This window comes from Cetorhinus maximus, chromosome 2 (genome assembly GCF_964194155.1).
Source record: "Cetorhinus maximus chromosome 2, sCetMax3.hap1.1, whole genome shotgun sequence".
NCBI classification, from domain to species: Eukaryota; Metazoa; Chordata; class Chondrichthyes; order Lamniformes; family Cetorhinidae; genus Cetorhinus; species Cetorhinus maximus.
This window is the reverse complement of record NC_135880.1, coordinates 132,647,748-132,665,626: the sequence shown is the minus strand read 5'-3', so window position 1 is coordinate 132,665,626 and position 17,879 is coordinate 132,647,748. Positions and strand designations below refer to the sequence as shown.

Genomic DNA, 17,879 nt, shown 5'->3' with positions numbered 1-17,879 from the left:
CCTGACATATTAAAATCAAAATCCATCTGCTTGCTCAAATGATCATTAAAAGATCCCATGGTACTTTTTTCTGTAGAAGAGATGGGAGTTCTTTCAAAGCCCTGGTGAACATTCATTCCTCAACCAACACCACCAAAACCAAATTAACTAGTCAACTGCATTCTTGTTTCTGGGGCAGTACAGAGAAAAAAAGTGCTTGCCATGTTTCGTCTACCAATAACAAACTTTGAAAGTTACTCATTGACTGTGAAACTCTTTGGAATGTCTTGGGGAGATAAAAAAATGGGGTGCTTCAAAAATTCAAATTAATTCATTTGATATTTTGAATATTAGTTGAAAATAATACCAACTTGCTCATGAGCTAAATATTTAACCAAGGTGGAGTTACCTAAAACTAAGAGCACATGTAAAGAATGAGCAACAGCCATTCAATCCTCTTCTACAGACTAAATATAAATCATCTCTGGATGCTCCACTGAGCTGCCTTAAAGTTGGACAGATTGCTGTAGTAGCATGGCACCTAATGGCCCTGCATCCTTCAGCTCAAAATGTTTTCCCCACAAAGTTGCTGGAAGTGTGAGGTGTTAATAGCAGAAGAAGGGAAACAAAGCATCTGGGACTTGAGTGAGCACAGCAACTAACAGGGTATCTCCTTGACCGATGAGATTTATGATTGGGAAATAGGAAGACTAAGAAGGACAGCGAATTCAATGTCAATTGAAAAGGTACAGAAAGAGTGGTTATGAATCTGCAATGAACATCCAATTATTCTGCTACTCTGCAATCTTATTTGTTTTCAAGCTTCTTGATGATAATGGGGAAAACAAAAAGGTGTGCACATGCACTGTTCCAAGAACTCTACTAGTGACAGCTTGAAACCACTGCTAAGAATTCAAAGCAGTGTATAAGCAGTACATCGCTAATTTTTCATATGCATTAAATCCTTTGTCTTTTTTAAAAACATACATTGCTTTGCCTCTTGTTCCAGTGTGTTAACTATCTTCTAAAAGTTGACTGTTCGGATCACCTGGTAATTATCGACGCACACATCTTCAAACAATGATTCCTCACAAAGACAAGCTCATTTTATTGGCTTGTAATTTACCCATTCAGTACCTTTCAGCAAAAGACAAATGTACACGCTCATTTATCAATACCGCTAGCTTCCTAACCTCCAATATTTTTAAATTAAAAGAACATACCCCTCCTGCTTTCAGCAATTTTCGACGGAATTCCTCAGTTGGATTGTTGAAAGTGAGTTTTTCACATCGCAGGTGATTTACAGGTGGATGCCCCTCAAGGTGCAGGAATAAGTCATAATCAAAGCGTACCTTCTTGGGCTCTTCCTAAGGAAAAAAACCACGTAAAACTCAATATTAGTTTTGAAATTCCAATCTCAGCAGACAATTTTTGGCTTCAAGAGAGTTAATTTTCTTAAGACTTTTTTCAAGAACAATAGCTCACTTAGTCAAAATAGTCACTAAACTGGGTCAAAGCTATCAAACAATTTGTTTTAAAAAAAACATCCAAAAACTTGATAGTCAGGAGATTTATGCTGCTCATCACCACAGTATTATTTAGAGCACTGCATCCCGAGTACTCAGGGTGCTGCAAAGAGAAAAGCTACTGCAAAATTGGTTGACAAATCAATACAGCAGAACATTAATATACCAATATCCTGGGCCACAGCTTTACTCATGGGACAATGGGACACAGGCTTTTGTCCATGATCTTTTATATAGTAAATCTCAATCCCTTTAATCCTCACTGTCCTTAGCCTCTTGCAATGTTCCAAGGAAACACAAAGCAAGCTTAAGGAACAGCACCTCATCTTTTGATTAGGTAGAACGATGCAGCGTTCAACAATTTCAGACTTTAACTTCCGTCCCTATTTTGTTTTCTTTTTCTTTGTTGGTTTTACTTGTCTTTTTTTTTGAAAAAAAACTTTCAGGCAGCAGCTGTTCAACATTTTGCCATTCACACCTCCTCTACTCATATCTTTTGTTTCTATACTTGTTCCATTACCACTTGCTTTGACCTTGCAACTCCAAACTTTTTGCCATTCCATCTTTGCCTTTCACCCCATCACAGACCATTCCTTTGGTAAAAACCCTCCCCTTTTGCTTGCTTAAAACCCATCACATTTTCCCAGTTCAGATGAAAGGTCATCAATCTGAAACATTAACTCTGTGTCCCCACAGACGCTGGAAGACCTGATGAGTATTTACAGCATTTTCTGTTTTTAGCCAATAATGCCATTCTAAAAAGATCAAAATAACAGATAGGAGGCAGGCTAGTGGTGAATGGTTGCTTTCCTGAATGGAGATAAGTATGCCATGGCATCTCTCAGCGCATCAGTATTAGGACTGCTGCTTTTCTTGTTACATACAAATTACCTGGAACTTCAGCATGGAGAGTACAATTTTGAAGCCTGCAGATGACAGAAAACTTGGCAATGTAGTAAATAGTGAGCATGATAGTAGCAGGCTTCAGGAGGACAGACTGGTGAAAGGGGCAAACAAATGACAGATGCAATTTAAGGTGACTAAATGTGAAGTGGTGCACTTTTGGAGAAACAACATGGAGAGGCAGTACAATCTAAATGGTACTTTTTGAGGAGACGACAAATTCATTAATCTTTGAAGGTGGCAAGGCAAGTCGATAAGGCAGTTAAGCATACGGGATCTTTAGCTTTGTAATTAGGGGGATTGAACAAAAAAAAAGCAAGGAAATCTTTCTAAACTTTTAGGAATCTTTGGTTAAGCCTCAGCTGGAGTATTATGAATAATTCTGGGTACCACATTTGAGCAACGATGTCAAAGTCTCAGAAAGGGTACAGAGAAGATTTACCAGGATGATATCAGTGGTCAGGGACTTCAATTATGTGGAGAGACTGCAGAAGCTAGGATTGCTCACCTCAAAGCACAAAGTTAAAGGGCCACTCAATAGAGGTATTCAAAATTTAGAGGTTTTGACAGAGCAAATAGGGGGAAACTGTTTCCTCATGGGTGGGTAACAAGAGGTCATAAATTTGAAGTCACTAGCAAAACAAGAACTAAAGGGGATATTAGAATTACCCCACCCCCACAACACAGAGGATTAACAGGAACTTTCAAAAGGCAGTTGGTCATGTAATTGAAGAGTTATTTTGCAGAGTTATGGGGAATGAACTGGCACAGATGTGAGGCTTAAATAGTCTCCTTTTGTACTGTGAGATTCTATATAGAAATGGAATTGAAAAATAAGAGAAATAGGGCAAACTCTGCTGACTTTAGCCACAGGATATTTACCATTCAAGCTTTGTCTTACCAGGCAGAGCTATTTTGTTGAAGAGCATCTCTCAGAAAGTTAGGTGTGCATTGCCACTCTTTGCGGGGGGTGGGGGGGAAAGAGTTGCGGATGGCAAGTGGTGGAAGAGAAAGAAAATGCTTTGCAATGTATAACAAACTGGCCTGCTCCAAACCCTTTACAGGCTTATTCCTCCTTTAAACTAGTAGTTTTCATATTTGACCCATCATTTATATTAGTATTGCTGTATTAAAAATTTAGACTGGCTCCAAGTGTACCAATTGAAAAATCCACTGCTGTCATCTCCAATCCTTTTGTTAGCACTTGCAGATGTTCTGGTCTGCTAACCAAATCCTGAGCTGAACTACCACAGCAACAAGGCTCCTGATTCCATTAGCGACTGAACAATTATGCTTGTCTAACAGCTACACAATGAAATTAAATTCAGCCATTAATTATTCACCGCAATGAGTCATATTTTTAAAAAAAGTTAAATTACTTGATCATTGTTTTTCTATTCCCCTCCCCCATAAACATTGCCTTGAAATTTGCTGCAACTAAAGATAGAAACAACTACAGCAATGTTGTAGAACAAGGTGAGAAGTGCTGAATATGGGTGCCACAGTATTATTATATTACTAAAAAGGAGCACTATTTATGCATGCTTCATCAGTTTGTAGACATAGTGCAATGGCAATTTTGTAAGACATTTCATTGTGTTAAGTAGTCGTTTAGAAGGCTTCTCCTCCCTCCCCCAACCACTGTGGGCTGATTCCCCTTTTAAAACTATTTTGCTAGGCATCAAGTTGAATGTGTTCAACCAATTCTGGTAAGAATGAATGGAGGAGAGAGTTAAATTCTGTTGCCAGTTAAAAGCTTAAAAGTTATGCAAATCTTATTTGGGGTAATGTTACATTGCAAACTTGAACTGTCGACCCATTTCAGCATACAGCCAACTTCACAACCCCTGCTGCAGTGCACACTTAAAAAGCAGTTGTCAACTTTATCCTGCTTTCATTCCAACTGCAGGCTAAGACAGCATACTAAAATTTCATGCATTAACTTCTTTACCTTGTTTTTGAAATACACTTCAATCGGCATTATAAAACCAGCGTATCCTGACTCCTCCACTTTGTACGGTGGATCCTTGCACACTGCACTCAAAAAAGAAAGAGATTACGAAATAGTTCAGAATAGAAAATACTCACCCAGAGGTATAGGTAATAACCTGTAACAGAGTGGAGTTTTAAGTAAAATAATCTACCAATGTGATACCAAAACATTTGAGAATAACTCTTCCTAAAACACAAGTCATGCCCATAAAAAAAACTCAGCAAAACAAATACAAAATGTGAAAAATTGGACCTAAATTGCTTTTCTAGATTCTCAGCATCAAGATTTATAGAAATGACAAGCTCAAATGTCACATTTTTCTCAGCAAAGGACGACAATAATGTCTAGCATTTCGGATGGAGAGGATAGGTCAGGTAGGATCTTTTGCAATGCTGAACAAGCCTCAGAAACTGGAGCTTACAACAAAATAGTCCCTTAGAGAAAACCTTTCCTTTTAACTAGAATATATCAAAGAGAAGCAAATTCATAAATAAACAGATACAAGTCTAGAATCTTCATGTACCAAGCAAGTTCCCCTTCATTCACCAAGTGTAAAATTCTCAACAAATATGATTTCGTTCTCCATTGAAAGAAAATAGATGTTCGAAACAAATGTATTGTTAACCTACTGCCAGACTGTACCTAAAGACAGCAGTACAATAGAGACTTGATTTACTGACTTGTGTCACATTTGTTCCAGTTCGCACTGCAAAGCTGAATGAGTAATTGGTTGGACTTGGGTACAGAGCTTTACAGATTGGAAACAAAAAACCTAACCCAAGTATAAAATTCCTTAACAAAATCAGTCGTTTGTTTCAGAATTAAATTGTATTGCTTAAAGTTGCAGAAAAGAGCCTTTTGGAATCAAAATGCTGGAAAAACACTGAATGTCAACATCTGACAAAGGTTAACATTTGATAAAGGTGCTCAAAACCAGAATAAATGAGAAACTATTTCCAGTGGCAGAAGGGTCAGTAACCAGAGGACACAGATAAACAAAAGTACCAGGGACGATATGAGGAAATACTGTTTTCTTTTTTTAAGTTGTGGTAATCTGGAATGGCTGCAAGGATGGTGGAAGCAGATTCAACAGCAAGCTTCAAAAGGGAATTGGATAGATACTTAAAAGGTAAACAATTCACAGGACTATTGCGAAAGAGCAAGAGAGTGAGAAGAAAAAGTGTATAAATCTAACAAAGAACTGGCACAGACGTTATGGATTGAATAGCTTCCTTCAATGGTGTATCATCCTTTAAACATCATTGAAGGTTTTCTTTATTTCAAATTTCAAAGACTTTTTTTTAAAGTTAATATCGAGTCAACCTTAGGAAATGTGTACTACAGGTAGGGAGCTTCACCCACCTGGTACATCTATGGGGAGAACATTAACTTGCATTTGTAAAATTGGTTCCAAAGTTTTGTTTCCTACATTATAACACTGACAATATTTCAGAAGTACTTTATTGGCTGCAAAGCACTTGAGCCACTGAGCTGTTAAAGGTGTTAAAAGTTTTAAAAATCAGTAGTGGGACAGAAAGTTAGGGGTACCACACCTCCCACCCCACTCCTCCATTTATCATCAGTCAGGCAAACGACACACAACACACAGGTTTCTGCCTTTACAGGAAGCAGTTCGGCACAGCAAAAGGTTTTTAGTACAACATGCTATTCACTGGAATTGCTGGCGACCAGAAATCATTATCGAGATTCAAAATTTCAGATTGAGAAATGCATGGTATCACCTTTTATTTTGACGTACACATTAATTTGGCACCTGTCACTATTAATTTGATTGCCTTTTTATTCTCCTTAATTCCGCTACCTCTTGCTTCTTTCCATCTTGGGTTGAAATGATTTTACTCCTTCAATAGTTTACACATCAGTTTTCTTTCTGTACTAAAATTAAATATATAAAAATGCAAAAGAAAATTTTACAATAGAGACCAAGAAAACAGTTTTAACAATACATAAAAATTAAGCAATGGCAATGAAGCTATTGGTGGGTTAGTTATAATCAAGGGGTGAATCGTTTGAGTCTTGATTTTAGCCTTCCAATAGACTCCATAGATTTATAGACTAGGTTTAATGTACTCCTATTAAATATTGATGCTGCAGCTTGACAACGCATTTAGAGATTAGGAGTGTAAGCTGTGTGTTAAAGCCTAAACTGACACCAAAACGAAGTGGAATAAAATTACCAGGGATCAATGTTGGGACCAGTAAAGTTTCTATTTTACATCAATAACTTGGACTCAAGAACCCAATACAAATAGTTTTCCCAAAATAGCGGAGTTGGAGAACAGAGAGCTCCAATATTGCATATGTTTTGTCCAACTTATTCTGCAAGTGGACAAAACAATGGAAGATGAAAAAGTTAATTCAGATAGATGTCAAGTACTGGCAGGACAACAGGCAACATATATATACCTCATTACAAAACTAGTGAAATAGTTCAGGTTGAAATTGAAGAAGATTGGGAGTTTTAGTAACTTGATGTTTAAAATATCTAACCAAAGCAACAATTTGAAAGTCTGAGTATGTTGACAAATAAAATTACTGCGCTCGAGTCAGACTGCAACTTGCACGCTGTTCCAGCCACCAGGACAAAAGGGTGCCACGAGGCTAACCAGGAAGGAATGGAGGAACTTGCACTTCCCGATCTTAAAAGACAATATTCATGGGATATTCTAGTAAAATAGTTACAAGAATAGTGCTACCCAACCCCACCCCAGTGCGCACAGCCATTCAATACGAACGTGACTGATCTGCAACCAAACTCCACATACTCGCATTTGCCTCAAATCTGTAATGAGTATTTTTTTAAACCAAATCCATCTTCAATTTTAAATTTAAGAATAGATTGAGCATCAAGTGCTGCTTGTGGAAGGAAGTTCCAAAACACTCACCACCCTTAGTGTATATAAATGGTTCAGCAGAAAAATTAGGAAAAGTCTGGCTGTAATTTCTAGGTGTCCCCAAGCCCTAGACTCCCCACCCAGCAGAATTAGGTCTATGTAATCTATTTGCTCCCCTTAATATCTTGAAAATTTTTATCAAATCACCCCTGAAACTTCTAAATTCCAGAGAATACAAGCCTAGTTTGTACAATCTGTCCTTGTAATTAAAGCCTCAGAGCCCAGGCTATCATTCTGGTAAATCTACACTGCCCTCACTCCCTGGCCAATATATCCTTCCAAATTGCCGTGCCCAGAACTGCTCACTGTATGCCAGGTGTGTTCTAATCAGAGCTTTGTAGAGCTGAAGCAGGAGTTCTACCCCCTTGTATTTTAGGTATAAAATCTAGCCTTCCATTAGGCCTCTTAGTTAAAATATGAACAGGTACAGGGGTCCCAAATCTCTCAGGACCTCCATTGCTTCTGGCTCTTCATTTAGAAAGTATACTCTTCAAATGAAGACACATTCGTCTACACTGAAATCCATTTGCTAGTTTTACACATTCACTAAACCTGCCAATATCTAGTCACTTGATAGTAAAGAACTTGAGTATTGCCAAAAAATGTGGCATGCTATTGAAGCTTTTCACCTTGCACTCATCAGGACAGATGCAAGAATGCCAAATTTCAAAGGGAGCAACAATTCATACTACATGAGAAAGGGTACTGATTGGTCAAGGTTTGCCATGGGGAATGCACTAGGAAGTATTATCCCCAGGCTTTTGTTTAATTCATAAAAAGGCACAATATCTGGATATGTTCCATTTGCCTGCAGAGGTCAAGCCCCTGCGTACAAATATATGTAGCTTCCAGCAAGTGTAGATAAGCTGGATTGTAAGCCCAACTGAGTAGTTCTTAGCACACTCAGGATTATTGAGCAAGTGCTGTCCAATAATGGAATCACATCCAAGGTTAGACATTATATTCTAAGTTTTACAAGCACTGTCTCGTTGAGTATGGTCAGTACTCTACCCATTGTGAGCAGCTGAAGGGATGTGCTATTTGATACGATCTGCTCGTCCTTGGGACATATGGCCTACTTACTTGGCATTGCTCGGATGCTGAAATTTAGATACCACATTACTGATTTGTGTGGAAGGTAAATCATCTTTTTGGCTTGACAGGTGCATCCTGTTAGTGAAAAGTACCACGCGCGCTGTTACTACAATCAAGTGGTCTGCTTTGTCCTGGCTGGTGTCTGGCTTTTTGAGTGATGTTGCAGCTGCACTCATGCAGGCAAGTGGAGAGTATTCCATCACACTCCTGACTTGTAGATGGTGCACAGGCTTCGGGAAGTCAGGAGGCAAGTTATTCACCTCAGAATTCCCAGCCTCTGGCTTGCTCTCATAGCAACCAGTACTGTTATGGCCGATCCGGTTCAGTTTCTAATCAATGGTAATTCCCAGAATGTTGGTCAGGGATTTAGTGGAGGTAGTCATTGAATGTCAAGGGGTGATGGTTAGATTCTCTCTTGTTGGAAATGGTCACTGGAACCATGCAAGTGCCAGGCAATGTCATTTGCAACTTGAGCCCAAGCCTGAACGTTGTCCTGATTTTACTGAACCAGTTTGTGCGGGCATGCAGCAAATGAGGATTTGCAAATGGTACTGAATACTCAGGCCATCACCACTTCTGACCTTTTGAAGGAGGAGGGAAGACCATTGATGAAGCAACTGAACATGGTTGGGCCCCAGGCACTACCAAGGAACTTCTACAATGATGCCCTGAGGTAGATATGCTTGGCCACCAACAACCACAATATTCATGTCAAGGTCAGTCATCTTCGCATCACCTAAAACTCAACTCTCTCATCCACGTTTAGAAGTCTGGAACTAAGTTCTGCCAGGGTCACTAGGATACAAATTGATAGCACTCAACAGCACCTTCCAGCACATTGCTGATGACATAGTAGGAATTGGCTGATTTGAATTTGCTTTTTCTGTTCAATCTCAAAAAAAGGACCATCCTTCACACTGTTGGGTAGATGTAGTGTTGTAGCTGCACCCTGAGCCAAACTGTTCCAGTGCAGCTAGTTATATAGCACAAATCTTCAGCACTACAGCAGAGATGCTGTCAGGGCTCATAGTCTTTGCTGTGCTGCAGCCAGTGCCTTCAATCACACAATGTCAAATTGGCTGAAGACTGGCATTTGTGATTCCGAGGACTTCAGGTGGAGGCCGAGATGGATCATCCACTCGGCACTTCTGGCTGGCGATGCTGCAAATGCTTCACTCTTGCCTTTTGCACTGACTTACTGGGCACCACTCCCCGCCCCCATCCTAAAGGATGGGGATATTTGTGGAGCCTCTATCTCGTTTGTTGTTTAAGTTGTCCAGCAATATTCACAGAACTTTGATCTGATCCACTGGTGGTTGGATCATTTAGCTTTCTCGCTCATGCTGCTTCTGCTGTTTAGCATGCATGTAGTCCTGTTCTGTAGCTTCAACAGGTTGGTAGCTCAATTTTAGGTGTGCCTGGTACTGCTCCTGGTATGCTCTCCTGCACTCCTCACTGACCAAGGGTTGGTCTCTGGCTTAATAGTAATGGCAGAGTGAGAGATACGCCACAAAGGTGACAAACTGAATAAAATTCTGCTGCTGGTGGGGCATCTCACAGAGTCTATGGGTGTCCCGTTTTGAACTGCTACATCGGTTTGGATTCTAGCCCAATTAACATGGTGGCAGTGCCACACAGCATGACGAAAGATCCCCTTCATCTTCACAAGATGGTGTGGTAGTCACTCAACTGTCAGAGACAGATGCACCTGCAACAACTAGATTAGTGATGGAGAGGTGAACTAGGTTTCTCCCATTTGTTGGTTTTATCACCATCTGCTGCAGGCCCAGTTTAACAGATATGTCTTTCAGGACTCTGTCAGTGGCGGTGCTACTAAAGCACTGATGGCAATGAACATGGAAAAGCCCCACCCACAATACATTCTGTGCCCATGCTCCTCTCAGTACTTCTTCTAAGCAATGCTCAAAATGATGGAATTCTGATTCATCAGCAAAGGGAGGACAGTAGTTGGTAATCAGCAGGAAACTTCCTTGCCCATGTTTGTCTTAACGCCATGAGATTCATAAGGTTTGGAATCAATTTTGAGGACTCCGGAGCCACTCCCTCCTGACTGTATACTACTCTGTCATCAACTCTGCTGGACATACCCAGAGATGGAAATTCGCTGAAAGGTATGATTCAGAGTATAGCTATAATCAGACTGTTGCTTGACTAATCTGTAGGACAGCTTTCCTAATTTTGGCGCAAATTCCCAGATAGTTAGTGAGGATGACTCTGCAGGGTTGTCTGGACTGGGTGTGTCTTTGGAGCTTCCAGTACCTGGATCGATGTTGGGTGGTTTGTCTGGTTTTATTCTTACTTGACTTTTCAGTGGCATTTTGTTGCAAGCGAGTGGCTTGCTAGAACATTTCAGGGTGCAGTTAAGAGTCAACCACATTTCTGCAGGTCTGGAGTCACAAGGCCAGACCAGATAAGGACATCAGATTCCCTTCCCTAAAGTACATCTGTAAACCGGGTGGATTTTTACGACAATCGACAATAATTTCACGGTCACCGTTACTGAGACTATCTTTTTAATCCACATTAAATTAAAATTCCATCAGCTGCTGTGGCAGGATTCAAACTTGTACCTGTGAAATACATTAGTCTGGGTGTTTGGATTACTAGCCCAATAACAAAATGTCACTGTGCTACCATTCCCAGAAATTTTATACCAGCTTCCTGCACTGGTAACGATCATTGTTTTTTGAGCAAAGAACTTCACAAGGACAATGCACTGTTGATTAAGTGGCAGAAGTTGGTCAAATTTAAAAACCAGCTGGTACGTCTAGTTACAAAATTTTACTTGCTGGATGGTGTGATAAAGTTACTTGAATTGAACAAGTGTTTCCCCAGCCAAATTAGCTAATAATTTTGTTAAGAGCATACTAATTTTTAAAAACAAAAGTCCCGAGTCTCTCTCCAGTCACTTAGAAGTTCAATTGCAATAGCTGTACCAGTGTGTGCGCGGTGATGAACAGCAAGTAGACAGACTACCAAAATTCCCCTAGCCTCCATTTTACAACAAGGTTTTAAACTGTATGCAGAAGTGACTGGATTGAGCTGCTCGACAAATTTACTTTTAAATTTTGGAAAGGACTCTGCACTATTGCTGCAAGTCTTGTTTTATTTTCTGACTGAATATTACAATTTCCCTAGAGAATGCCACAAATCAGTACAACTCATACAACGACTCTCCACAAACTAACCCGGAATTTAAATATTGAAGCACTGGTGATTCTAATTTCCCCAGTATAAGTTTTTTTTAAAAATCACAAGGTGATTGTTCTATGTTGAAGTGCCATTACTATAAAATAATAGAACAGTACAACACTGAAGGAGGCCATTCAGCCCACTGAGTCCACCCAGCAACTTTGAAGTGCAATCCAGTTCGTCCCACACCTCCACTATTTCTAAAGTACTCTGCAATTTTTTCTCCTTCCAAGTATTTATCCAATTCCCTTGTGAAGGCTACTACTAAATTTGTATCAAACACCCTATCACGCAGTGCATTCCAAATCCCAATTTACCAGTTGCTGGGTAAAAACATTTTTCTCGCTTCACATGGTTCTTCTGCCAGTCACCTTGAATCTGTGCCCTCTGGTTATTGATCCTTCACCTTACAATTGCTCTTTATAAAATCATGAAAGGTTTATATAGAGTAAATATATTTCTATCAAATCCCTTCCAAGCTATCTTGCTGCTGAAATGACAACTTTCTGTTGCAAGGTTACTTCATAGCTACCATGTAACTTCATGCCATTCAATGCATTTCAATGCTGGGGCAGACAGCATGATGCTGTTTTTGCCAAGCTAAAAGCGGAGCAGCCCAATTCAGGCACGACATTTGAATATTCACATTTAACCTATAAAAGATGCAATTTGTGCATAAATAAAGCTCCGACTGCCTCATTGTTACAATTCAACAAACACTGGCCAATTATTATAACAAAGACACCACAAAAAGTGCATCCACTGCCCTATGACAAGAACTTGGTTCTACAAATATTATGCCTGCCAAGATGCAATAAATGAATTAAGATGTTTTCCTGGCAATATAATGGATTACATTTCCCAATAAACAAATTCAGTCAATTCAACTTACTGGCAGGAACCAAAATGACTAGCTGCAGGCATTTGCTGACACACAAGACTACATGGAAACTCTGAAAGTAATGAGGCTGCTTCAATATTCAACCTACCTAGAACAGATGGGCAATGGAGCTCAAATCCAACATGGTCAGAACTTAATTATGGTTGTTGGTACATCATTTAAGTGTACACACTTTATTTGGTAGAAAATTAGAGACAGATAAATGTGCATGCTGTTAATACCTGTCAAGACGGAAAGTACAATGTGTTTTTGATTGGAAGGGGCAAACTGTTTCAAGGTCACAGTTTCTTTTTAAAAAATTTGGAAAAGACCACTATGACTGATCAAACCTAACAATCTTCTCAAACCTCACTCATTTCCTTCCTTCTTCAGAAATGGAGTTAGTTGCCGTGAACTTAATTTTCAACAAACACTTAAAGTGGTAATATGAATGCACTGTATTGTGTATTGCTCTGTCAGTTTTGCTTTTGTTGTTGTTTCTAATTCAAATATTTATGGTACATGTATTCAACCCTTTACCATAGTTAACATTTTGCCTGGAACAATCTTTCCATTTAATCCAAAATTTTGAAAGGTTTAATTAGATCACTTTATTCTCCCTTTCCCAACAGAATAGTTGTATGCTACTTTTAAAACTTAGGGAATTGAAGAAAGGCAAGAATTATACGTCCCTGAATCATGCTTGTATTTTACTCTCTTCTGGATATGAAAGAAAAGGCATAAATAGCAAAAGCAGACAAAAATCTACTTCAAGGGTTAATTTTGGCTCAACTTCATTGAGTATCTGTACAGCTATATACAATTGTTAACACAATGATATTTGCATTGCAATGCAAAATCAGCAAACTTCAGATAAATTGAGACCACCCCAAAGTGACTTATTAGTAGGATATGCCACCTGGATCTTACTCAAGAGCAGGCATTCCTATTCCATTAATGCAACAAAAATGCCAAGCAAAAAAAATCACCAAATACATGAAGATGAGCATCTAGGAGACTACATACCCACCATACCTTGCTGCAGCATAAGATTGATCCTCAATATAAAGGAGCATACAAAAACCTTAAGGTTCAGGCAAGAAATTACATTCTTTAATATCCTCAAGCGAGGTGCAGATACTGTACAGTTTAGCTATTGCTGAAGTACAATAGCCAAATAATGCAGCCTAGTCTGTAGGCATTCTGTCATGCCAGATAGCTGAATGCAAGAAAAACTGAATGAAGTCCATGGACATTACTGACTGTCTTGGTATTTATTTTTTCGCCAGATGTGTTTGTAGGCAATGGTGACAGCAAGGCTGCATTGCAATTGTTTGCACAATGGGGCAAATTGCTGGGTAAATTCAGGAGGGTTTTATGAATAAACCATCTAATGTGGTCCAGACTCAGGTGCAGATCAAAAAGTAGAAGCTGCAGAGTCCTTTAATTGAAGCATTTTATAAAAACAACTGATTCATCAAACATTTGGTAGCTTTCATGGTATTTTTTCTCATGGCATGGTGGGATTTGAACTCCTGGGTTGTTAAACCAGTAAGGTAACTGCTGCATTACTGTACCAAAGAGTGTAAAGATACCTTACTCTGCCAGAGGCAGCTTCTTTTGTTTCAGCACTGGGAATCCAACTGGCTAAAGGGGAACTGAGCGAACAATATCCTCGCAAACTTGTAATCTACAGCCAAATTGGATTCTTTGATCTTTGGCCATCAACTAGTTAAGATCAGCCTGGTGTGAACAAATGGAAGAGTTGTGGCACTCGGTCCCACCTTTGGAAGAACCATAAGAGCTTAAAACCCGTTAGAAAAAAAAGTAATTTTGATTCATCATGTTCATTCCAACTGTCTAAGTAGCAGTAAACTTACCACTTACAAATTGAACTATGACTGACCTTACTCCCTTTTAAACTTTCACTGGTTAAGAGATTTCTCAATCACTACTCCAAAATTCACAAGACAAAGGGTAGATATGCCACCAGACACAAAATGCTCTAAGACACCTCCAGCGTTGGAGTTTAAAAAAAGAGACAAATTCACTTCAATTGTTTGGAGCCGAAGGCAAGAAATGGGTCAACACAAGCGAGGCATCTGAAACAGAGGTGTGCAGTTTTTGATCACAACTAAACTACACATCTTATTGTTTCATACTTTTTAAACAAACGGATCAATACACAGGTTTAGACTGAAACTTTGGGCCTGAAATACACAATACCTTCAGTGAAGCTTCATATGGACTGTGTATATGGTGCTAAGAATATCTGACTGCTCTTTGATGTTTTAATAGATTTTCTTCCCAACTGCACTTTTAAGCCTCATGCAAAGCTAAGTTTTTCCTTGTATGGGCCCAAAAGTGCATAACTTGATGTCAACTTTAGTGAAGCTACCTCCACGTTATTGCCCTTTATTGATATTTCTTCATAATGTCTGCAGCAAAACTGAAAATGACATAATGTGCATTATTTTATTTCCCACCTGCAGCTTTTCTCTCAGACGCAGAGAAATAATGAATTTCCACACTGCAGGTAAGCCAATAGTGACAGTAACTACCTTTTGCTCTGTACAGATGAGCTAGATTTTGCAGGGTGCCACAGTGCCCACACCCCGCTAAAATGTCACCCACAAGCCTGACAGCTGCCCCACAGCAATTTAATTCAGTACAGCAAATCATACCCAAAAAGGATAACTTGGTATCAGCAATACCCCATTAAACAAGGCTTTCCGAGCAACTTGGGGAAACAAGAGGCAGGCTTTTCAATTTGTGCTCAGCAATGTCACAGCCAATGGTGCACAAACAGATGGTGTTACAGATATTTCTTCTTTTTTGAACACCAGAATTCAAGAGAAGTTCTCTGTATGATTTCTTATAATATGATCTGACTCCCAAATGTACATTATTCTGATACTTTGTGAAAAGAGGGCAGAAGTTAAGTTCTGTGGCTAATTTTTTTTTTTAAAAACAGAACTTGTTTAGCCTTCCAACTGGAAACACAACTATCATCTTGAATTTCTTGTGTTCAAACTTTACTTGAAAAAGTTGAATGCACACAGTTTTTTCTTCCTGTTATTCAAGTTCATCATGGTTAAGAATTGGAACATATCCACTAGTTTTGCATTCAGCATTAGAATGCCAAGGGCTCTCCAGGCCAACTGAAAGCAGGAACAGGGAGGGTTTCCCTTTTACTCCAAGAAACCTTAATCTCAATTCTGGAAAAGAGCCTTCTCCAGCATGACTGCAAAATGAAACTGGCTTAGATCCGTTCCACAAGAATAGTACATGTTCCTAATGCAGTCTGTTGCAAGTTGTAGCATCGACTAGGGACTGGACAGATTGCTGTAAACTGATTTGGCTTCTGATCCACAGTCAGAAAGAAAATACCATGCTTTCAGAATGGGCTGGATACAAAGAAGGCAAAAAGGTGAATGCAATTGTAATCCACTGTACCAACCCAGCTTTAGAAAAATCAACAAGCTTAGCAGACAAATAGATGCAAGATGACAAACGGCCAGTGATATTTTTGGCCTGAAAACTGAACTAGCAATCTGGTCTGTATTAGCTTCTTCACGTTACCAGTAGAACTGGTATTCGACTGTGTATTCGACAAAATTAATAATTTAAATTTACACAGGTGGTCTGGTGATGCTTTTTCCTGTAGCTGCATGCACCAATTAAACAAATAAACCCAAGCTTGATTTCAGAAGTTACTACTTTCCAAGTTAGGGTTCCTTCCCTTCACATCCGTTCTAGTGATGTCAGACAGATTCTCTGGAACTTGGGATAGATGGTAATTACAGGAATAATGGTAGTTACGGGAATAATTCAAAACTGCCAATCAAACAGAACATTCATATTCAAAAAAAGAGTCAAAGATTATTTTCTGAAATGTAGTCAACATATATAGATATTTGGATGAAATGCCATTATTTAATTTTTTTTTTAAATTACTGGATTTTGAGACCTCAACAATTCAAGCAGTTTTTTTTCCACACGTACCTGCCAAGAGAAATGTCGTGCGAATGCACAATGACATCAGGACACTTGCTCAATGTCATTTTGTGCAATTTTACACCCGATCGGGTCGGGTGTGCCCCTGTGTACATGCCTCCCCGAACCATGGCCATCCCATCTGCCCAGTACTGAGCCAGGCCAGGCCATAGACTGTGAAAGCACCCTGCACACCAAGTGTGCTTTATCCCAATTGGGCACACAGTCCTTTCCCCTTCCTGGAGCAGGAGTATAACATGTGTGCCATGCATAGCCTTGTAACATGGCCCACCAAGTCCCAAGACCGCCTTTAATCTCTCACCCTGACTGAGGGGTTCACAGAATCCCAGGACTGCCTTTAATTTCTCACTGTGATAGTTGGCCCCAGACCAGGGGCTATGACTGGCTTTCAATGAGCTCCCCTGGTCCTTCATGAATGATCACAACACGGTATCCCTGCTCCCCTACCCCACCTCCAAAAGTCTCTGTGAGACATCTCCTTGCGCCACAGCAGAAACCCAAAATCCTGTTCGCAACTGTCATTAGTCACCAGGATATCAGAATTTCTTAGCACAAATTTGAATGATTTGATTTTTGCCATGCTGCATTTTGAATAATTCTTTAAAAAATTGAGGCTGAGCAACTTTTTTTTTGAAGATGATTTTTATATTTAAAACTCATAATATTAGCATGGTTAAAGCACAGAGGACATTCTGCTTGACTGGCTCCTTGCCAGCTCTTTGCAAAAACAATGCAGCTAGTGCCACTCTCCGTAGCCCTTTCAGGTGCTTATCAAAATTCCTTTTGAAAGCCACAAGTGAATCTGCCTCCACCACCCTCTCAGACAGTACATTCGAGATCCTACCACTTACTGAGCAACAAACTTTTTCTCAGGTCGCCTTTTATCTCTTTTGTCAATCATTTTAAAATTGGTCTCCTCTGTTTCTCAACCCTTCCACTCAAAGGGACAGTTTCTCTCCTGTGCCCAGATACATGATTTTGAACACCTCTATCAACTCTCCTCTCATTCTTCTCCAAGGGATGCAACCTCAGCTTCTCCAGTCTATCCACATAACTGAAGTCCCTCATCCCTAGACACATCCTTTCTAAAACCTGCTTATCCTTCCTAAAGTATGGTGTCCAGCATTGGACACAATATTCCAGTTAAGGCCGACCCAGTTTATTTCTTTTATAAAAATTCATAATTTCCTGGCTTTTGCACACTATGCCTCTAGTCTAGGATCCTGTATGCTTTGCTTTCCTGTACCCGCTTTAGAATTATACCCTTTAATTTTTATTGCCTCTCCTCATTCTTGCAACCAAATTGTACCATTTCACACTTCTCTGCATTAAAATTTCATCTGCCACATGTCTGCCCA

General features: G+C 39.6%; 1 protein-coding gene across 3 annotated transcripts in view; it reads right to left on the bottom strand.

Annotated features, from left to right (window-relative positions):
• The window catches only part of mllt3 (MLLT3 super elongation complex subunit), a 158,425-nt gene that overhangs the window by 87,090 nt on the left and 53,456 nt on the right, over positions 1-17,879 (bottom strand). For all 3 annotated transcript variants that reach the window (XM_078569575.1, XM_078569584.1, XM_078569594.1), the window contains exons 3-4: positions 4,360-4,442; positions 1,203-1,346 (exon numbers count right to left, since the gene is read on the bottom strand). In XM_078569575.1, the coding sequence (XP_078425701.1) occupies positions 1,203-1,346; positions 4,360-4,442 (227 nt within the window). The remainder of the gene's footprint in view (positions 1-1,202; positions 1,347-4,359; positions 4,443-17,879) is intronic.